Below are 7,923 nucleotides of genomic sequence, written 5' to 3'. Positions count from 1 at the left end.
GTGTGAGCCAAAGTGCCTCTTATGGAGCAGCAGTAATTTATCGGGAGGCTTTTAGGGAAATGAGCTGCTCCTGGGCTGCTGCCAAGGTGCAGCCCTGCTGGGCTCTGCCCCGTGTCCTTTGGCAGCTCTTGGAGGGAGAGGGAAAGGGGGTGGGATGGGGGTGGGGATGGGAATAGGGGTGGGAATGGAGATGGGATGGGATGGGTGTGGGAAGGGGTGGGATTGGGGATGGGATGGGATGAGGACGGGATGGGAATGAAATGAGATGAGGATGGGGATGGGGATGGGAAGGGAATGAAATGAGGATGGGGATGGGGATGGGGATGGGAATAGGGATGGAAATGGCAATGGGGTTGGGGATGGGAATGGGAATGAAATGAGATGAGGATGGGGACAGCGATGAGGCTGTGGCCATGCCACACTGCTTGCAGGACCAGAGAAGCAGAAATAACTCTTCCTGCCCCAAAATGCTTCTCAGCAGCCCAAACCCAGGCAGTTCTGCTGCCAGCCCTTCGCCCTCCGGCTCCCTCGGCAGCCCCAGGCAGGGCCCTGCTCTCCCCACAGCCCCACGGCTGCCCTCATCCCTCCAGGCCGCTCTCAGCAGACGATCTCTTCCTCGTCAGCCTTAATTCAATTAGCAGCAGCCGCAATGAGGCATCCCCAGCTGCAGCAGCACCGCAGCCCAGCGCCGCTCGGTCGCTCCCGGATCTGAGCTGAGATCTCCAAACCTGCCTCGAGGACGGCGATCCCATTAAAATTAATTGAGCAGCTTTGGAAAGCTGAGCTGGGGGGGAAGGCGTTGTCCTTTCATCTAATTTTTCTTTTACATTATTGTGTTTTCTAGCAAATCAAATCGTCCTGTATCGTTATTATTTTTGTTCTTTTCGGCTCCCTTACGTTTACTCACAGCACCCCTAATAGACTTGCTCAGTACACATCTGTACATCTATCTGTGTATCTATATAATCAGTGTATCTCTATCTGTACATCCCGGAGGCCACGTGGCTCCCCCTGAAGGTGGCGGTTCATAAAGAAGCCCAAGTTTCTGTGTGGAGATGGATGAAGTTTCATTACGGGCGCCGTGCCTCCCCCCCTTCTCCAGGCGGCCGCGATGATTCCAGCGCTGCAGAGCGCTTCCCATTTCCATTTCTCATTTGGACGCCGGGTTCCATTTGTGTGATCGATCGCACGGGATCCAAAAATTACAAGAATAAAGCAAAAGAAGCCCACCTCGGATCGCCCCCTCCCCAGTGAAGGCAGTCGGTTCCTGCTTGCATCCCGTGCTCTGAACGCTGCGCTCCACGTCTTTTCCTTCCCCACGTCCCGTTTGCTGTGGGTTTTGCACCTGGGCTGTGGCTGCGTGGGGTCCGGTGGGCAGCGATGGGTCCATCTGACCCCCTAAATGTGGGGGTCTTCAGCTTGGAGGGCCAACAGCCCGAGGGGTGGCCACCTCCAGTGGTGGCAGTGCGGGAAGCAGGAGAGCTCCCCGTGTTTTTATTTATTCTTTTAATCTCTTTGCCATTAAAAATGCATCATCTGGGGGCTCAGGGGAGGGCGATCCATCAGGCGGGCACGGGATCCTCCCCCCCCAGAGCAACAGCAGTGATTTCCAGGGAGCTCCGTGTGAGTGCACCCATGGGTTTGTTGGGGTGGCATTTAGGGGTGGGGGGGGAGGGGGTTGGTCGGACCCCTGCCGTGCCGTAAACCAAGAGCAGGACTTCACACGTGGATCAACACCTAAAGCTGAAAGCATTGGGGCACGGTGGGGGAGGCGTGCAGCACCCATGGGTACCCAACCCACCATGAGCCCCGAGCGCTTCAGAAATCCCAGATTTATTTCAGATCGATAACAACAACCAACCAGGAAGGAAAGGGGCAAAAAAAGAAAATAATGCCAAAAAAAAAAAAAAAGAAAAGAAAAAAAAGAAAAGAAAAGAAAAAAAAAAGGGGGAATCCAACAAAACCCAAAGAATGAGAAACGGACCCGCATCCGAACCAGTCCGGTGCCGGGGTGCTACATACAGGCTGGGGGGTTGGGGGCAGGGGGTCCCCCGGGATGCACGGCTCTTCCCGGCGGGTCCTTGCAAAGTGCATCAAGCAGAGGTCAGCAGTGCCAGCCCCGTCTGGAGGGAGGGGGGGAAACTGAGGCACGGCACGGGGCGGGGGGGGGGCAGGGGGTGACATCCAGCCCTTGGCAGCGACGTCCATGCAAACGCTCCCGGATCTCCAAAGAGAAAAACATCTCAGGCGGGGGTGTAGGGGTGTATTGCTTACGAGATGGTTTGGTTGGGTTTGGTTTTTGTGTGTGTGTGTGTTTCGTTTTGTTTTTATCATAAATATCGAGCTATAGAGGCTATAGTGGTGCAACCGGCACCGGGTCGCCCCGGCTGGGCGGGATGGGGCAGCAGTCGGGCTCCATGCGCGTTGCATGCACTGAGGATTTGCTGGCGAGGGTTCGGTTTGGTGCGCGTGTCTCTCAGAGTCCGTGCGTCCTGCAGCAGCCACCCGAGCTCCACGCTCACCCCGCGCCGGGTTTCTCTCTCCATCCCCGGGGTGTTTGGTGGCGGCTCTGCTCGCGGCAGTTGGGCGCCCCGTCAGGAGCCGCACGGACGCCCCGTATCCGCGCTACTTCATGCCGCTGCGCAGCACCTGGTTGGCGGCGATGAGCATCACGCTGATGATGAAGGCGATGGCGAAGGCGCAGATGAGGCTTTTCCGCACGCACGTCTGCCTGATCTGCTGGTTGGAGCAGGCTGCAGGGACGGCCCGGGTCAGCATGCGGCCCCTCCTCACCTCCCGCCTCGTCCCCCCCCCTGCCCCACTCACTCTCCACCTCCACAGGACACTCCTCGGCCGTGCCCATGTGGCTCTCCTCCTCCGTCATGATGATGTTCTCGATGTCCTTCATGGAGAGGTGCTCGCAGAAGGTGTCGTACAGCAGGCGCTTCAGCTCGTCCACCGTCAGCTTCTGCATGTCGCACTGCGGGGCGGCACGCGGTGTGGGCACACAGGGACCCCAAGGCGGGACCCCAAGAGGGGCTGCCCCCACCCCGGGCCTTGGCACGGTGGGGCCGGGTGTTGCGGCACCATTGCACCATGCTGAGGTTCGGCTCCTGGCCCCACAGCAGAGCCTGACTCCAGAATTACCCCTAACCCTCATCCTGACCCCAAACCTGGCCATGACGCAGAGCCTGAGCCTGACCCTAAGCCCACTCCTGACCCTAATCCAAAGCCCACCCAAACCTCGCCCTGACCCCGAGCAACCTTAAGGAGTGGAGCCTGATGCTGAGCCCAGCCCTCACCCCAATCCTCACCTAACCCCAACCAAAGCCTGGCACCAGACCCTGGCCCAGAGCCTGAGCCTGACCAAGCCCAACCCTGGCACTAACCCAAACCCCAACCCCAGCTCTAACCCTGACCCCACTCCCGACCTTATCTCCAACCCCAGCCCTGACCTTCACACCAGCTCTACCCCCAACCCCAACTCCATTCCTGACCCTGGCCATAACCTCAGCCTTCCCCCACCTCAGACCTGACCCTCATCCACTCCAAACCTCCACCCACCTGACCCTGATGCGGCCCTGAGCCCCCCAGGCTCCCACTGCCTGCTGTCCCCTACCTTCCAGAAGACGGTGTCAAAGTCGGTGCCGTGGAACTTCTCTGGGATGCCCGAGGTGGACAGCTTGGGCCCCAGCAGCGTCACAAACTCCTCAAAGTCTACCTGTCCGTCACCTGTGGGGCATAGCAGTGCCATCACCCCATAGAGGGAGTGGGGCTCCAGTGCATCATCCCCTTGCTCATGCTCATAGGGACACTGAGAAGGGGTCCTCACAGCACTGATTTGGGGTCATGCTTGGTGGTCCCTTGGGGTCCCACTCCAGGGTTTTGGGAGGACCCCACTCGTGTACTGTTTTGGGGATGGTCCTGTTCCTGGACAACATCTGGGGGGCTCCACAACACCCCTCCATCCTGCCCAGGAATTGCTCATCTCCATGCTGGGCTGACCTGGGCTCCTGGGCTTTAGGACATCACCAGCCAGGACCCCGTGCTGCCTGGGGACAACAGTGCCAGCCAGGGACCCCAGGTCCATCTGCGGACCCCAACACCAGCTGGAGACCCCAAAGCCAGGGGGAACCCCAACACCACTGGGACCCCCCAGGTCACCCCGGCCCCTTTGGGACCCCACTGCAGTGCAGCCGTGGGCCTCATCCTGTGGCTGGGGCGGGTGCTGAGCTCCAGGGCTGTCACGGCAGCACTAACGATGAGTAATGAAGGGAGCCGCGGCTTGGCAGCCGTGCCTGAAAGGCTTTTAAATGGGGAAGAAAAAAAAAAGAATGGAATCCTATAAATTAACGCTCTCCTTAAGGTCCCGACGAGAATGGGAGTGACAGGGACAGGCATGGCCGGGGCAGGGAGCTGAGCCTGGGGTGTGGGATCCAGGGCTGGGTGTGGGATCCAGGGCTGAGTGCAGGATGCAGCCTTCACACCCCATTCCCATTGGGTTTGGAGGTCGAGAAGAGTGCTGTCCCCATGCTGTTCCAGCATCATCGAATCCCCTCAAACAATGCCACGGTGGTGAGAAGGATGGGGATGGGGATGGGGAAGGCTCTGGCCGTGCACCACGGCCCTGCTCTGTTGTGGGGTGGCTCTGGGGGTCTCATCCCACCCCACAGGGGTCCCTACCGTCCATGTCGAGGCGCTGGATGATGACCTCGAGCTCCACCTCGTTGGGCATGTAGCCCAGTGAGCGCATGGCCGTGCCCAGCTCCTGCTTGGAGATGAAGCCGTTGCCGTCCCTGTCGAACACCTTGAAGGCCTCGCGGATCTCTGTGGGGGGAATAGGGCTGAGCCTGGCCACCCCCGACCCCACAGCAGTGGGGAAACTGAGGCATAATGGGGATGGTGCCCAAAGTGTCCCCAGGTCGCAGCGCCCAGCGATGGGCTGGGAGGGGAAGGAGGCAGAGGACGGATCTGGGGGTTAATGCCTCCAAAGGGGCTCTGCAGGAGGACTGGGGGAACCTCGGTGGGCGTCTGCCCCAAAGCTGAAATCAGATTGCTCAAAAAACCAAAAGCATCGATGAGCGCCATGCAGTGGCTCTGCTGCTTTGTGGGGTTTCCTTCCTTTCGGGCCGCAGCCAGGCTGGGGGGAACACACAGATGGTGTTAGGGGGAAACCCATAACAGCGCTAAAGTCCACCCCAAATCAAACGCTGTGCCCCAAACCCCGGGGGGTGGGGGGTGCTTGGGGTCCCTGTGGGTGGCACAGGGTGCTGACGTCACCGGTGTCACCGTGCTCACGTTGGGATGGCTGCTGAAGGCACTGGGTGTGCTTCCCCTCATCACCCCATTTCCATCCCACCCTCTCCCAGGGCTGCAGCGGCGCCCGGTGGTGCCGAGGGTGGGTTTGGTGGGTTGGGGTCAGCGGGCAGCAGGGTGGCAGCAGGCAGAACCCCCCCCCCCAGCACGGCCCTATGGGGTCACCTTGGGGTTCTGCCACGCTGGGTCCGGGCTTTTGGGGCACACTGCAGGGAGGCCGCACACAACTCATGCACACAAACAGGGACGGCACGCAGCACCGCTGCACTTGTGTGTGTGCACAGGGCTGCACCCCACGCCTGCGTGCACACGTGCAAAAGCAGCTTGACAGCAACGCTGCGCCCGTGTGCACACGCAGACACCTGGCAGCAGCGCCGTGCACACACAGGCTCCTTGCAGCCATGCTGTGCTGTGCACCGACACCTGACGGCCGCGCCGCGCTTGTGATGCACCCCAGCACCTCGCACTGACGCTCTGCTCGTGCAAACGCGCGCCCGCTCGCCCTGCAGCACTGCTGTGCACGTGGACCCGTTGCACTGCACTTGTGCAACGCACTGCAGCGATGCTGCCATGTGCACATGCACACAAACACACACACAAACACACAACCACACACGTGTGCACGGTGTGAGCCCCGTCTCTGCCCCACTGGGTGTGCAGAGCCCCGCGCCATGCCTCAGTTTCCCCCGCAGTGCTGATGGTGACCCTGCAGCCCTCGTGCCACCCCGGTGCCGCCGCTTTTAGGGTCACCCAACCCACGGCCACCCCCCGTCCCACCGCCCAACTTTTTGTGGGGGGGAAATACGGCCGTTTCGGGGGCAGCCCTGCAGCCCTGCAGCCCCGCAGCCGTGACCCCACGAGGTACATATGTATGTATGTATGTATGTATGTATGTATGTATGTATGTATGTATGGGGGGGGAGGCAAACAGGTGCCAGCCACCACCGCCGTATGACGGCACCGTGCGGACCAGGCCCGGGAGCGGCTGCGGGGGGGGATGGGGGGGGGGACAGCGGGGCCGGTGCAGCGGCTGAGTGCGGGGTGCGTGGGTTCCCCCCCGGCATGCGGCGCCCCCCCCCCCCCGCCCCCGGCGGTCCCTCACCCTCCAGTTCGTCCTCGGGGATGTCCACCGGGTGCTGCTCGGCCAGCAGCGGGGGCACGCTGTAGATGCCCCGGTACATCAACGCGGCGGTCACCGGGTGGAAAGGCATCTTCGGAGCTTTGCCGAAATCCCAAAGTTTCCCACCTAAATCTTCGCTTTCCGCGGGACGGAGCCGCAGCCCCCCCCGGCTCTATGGGACCAGCAGCCCGTCCCCGCGGCCTCGGGGTTCGGTGGGGCCGGGGCCGGGGCCGGGAGCGGGCACACGGCAGCATCCAGGCACCGCTCAGCGCCCGCCCGGGGCCCCGCCGCCCCCCCGCGCCCAGGGGTGCTGCCCCGCGGGGCCCGGCATTGCGGGGCCTTCCTCCTCCTCCTCCTCTTCTTCCTCCTCTTCTTCCTCCCCGCTAAGTTTCGCGGGCAGGAGGCGATGCTCCGCGCTGCGTCGAGCTCCCGCTGCCCGCCCCCAACAACCTGCCCGCCCCCGGCCGCGCCCCCGGGATGGGAGGGGTGGGCTGGGATGGGAATGGAGATGGGATGGGATGGGGATGGAATGGGGACGAGGTGATGATGGGGATGGGGATGGGGATGGGGATGGGGAAGGGGATGGGGATGGGGATGGGGATGGGGATGGGGATGGGGATGGGGATGGGGATGGGGATGGGGATGGGGATGGGGATGGGGATGGGGATGGGGATGGGAATGGGGTGGTTTTAGGGACAGGATGGGGATGGGAATGGGATAGGAGGGATGGTGTGGCAATGGGGATGGGGATAGGGATAGGATAGGACAGGTGGGATGGGATTTGGTAGGATGGGGATGGGATGGGGAGAGTACAGGGATGGAATGAGGGTGGGATGGGGATGGGGATAGCAATGGGATAGAAAAGGTGGGATGGGATGAGATGGGATGGGATGAGCATGGCGCTGAGATGGGGATGGGACAGGATGGATAGGGATGGAGATGAGATGTAGAAGGGACAGGATGGGATCGGATGAGGATGTGGGTGAGATGGGAATGGGATGGGGAGAGGATGAGAATGAGATGGGGAAGGGGATGGGATGAAATGAGTATGGGATGAGATGGGGATGGGGATGGTATGATGCCATGATCCCATGGAAGGAGGAAGAGCACTGGTGCCATGACAGGGTGGGAAAGGAGAAGGGCAGGAGTTGGAGACAGTGGCAGCCAAACCCTAAGAATGTCTGAAAGCAGTGGGGAAACAGAGGCACAGCCAGGAGGGCTCTGAGCTCAGTGCTTGTGCTGCTGTGGGGCTGACCCCAAAGCCCCAACGCTGAGGAGCTGTTTGTGGGGCCGATCCACTCACGTAACCCCTGGTCTCACTGTGGGCGATGCAATTTTGGGCCATTTTCTGCAGCCTTTTCCCCAAAACCCAGGCAAAAAGGGTAAAATCAATCCCAGCACTGCCTCGTGTCTCTCCACACCTCCTTTAATTCATCTGCAGGTTGGGGTGCTCAGCACAGCCTTCCTCTCCCTCCTCCTCCTCCCCC

At 61.2% G+C, this 7,923-nt stretch overlaps 1 protein-coding gene across 1 annotated transcript; it reads right to left on the bottom strand.

The window, feature by feature from the left end:
- Window positions 1–2,221: 2,221 nt before the first annotated feature.
- CABP7 (calcium binding protein 7) lies at window positions 2,222–6,769 on the bottom strand. Its single transcript, XM_048964182.1, has 5 exons — window positions 6,419–6,769; window positions 4,684–4,827; window positions 3,620–3,732; window positions 2,827–2,980; window positions 2,222–2,753 (listed from the first exon to the last, which is right to left on the bottom strand). Exons 1-5 carry the CDS (start codon window positions 6,525–6,527, stop codon window positions 2,626–2,628), a joined length of 648 nt encoding a protein of 215 aa, XP_048820139.1. The 5' UTR covers window positions 6,528–6,769; the 3' UTR covers window positions 2,222–2,625.
- Between the last annotated feature and the right edge of the window lie 1,154 nt (window positions 6,770–7,923).

This window comes from Lagopus muta, chromosome 17 (assembly GCF_023343835.1).
Source record: "Lagopus muta isolate bLagMut1 chromosome 17, bLagMut1 primary, whole genome shotgun sequence".
Taxonomy (NCBI): domain Eukaryota; kingdom Metazoa; phylum Chordata; class Aves; order Galliformes; family Phasianidae; genus Lagopus; species Lagopus muta.
This window is presented reverse-complemented; position numbering and strand designations above follow the sequence as displayed.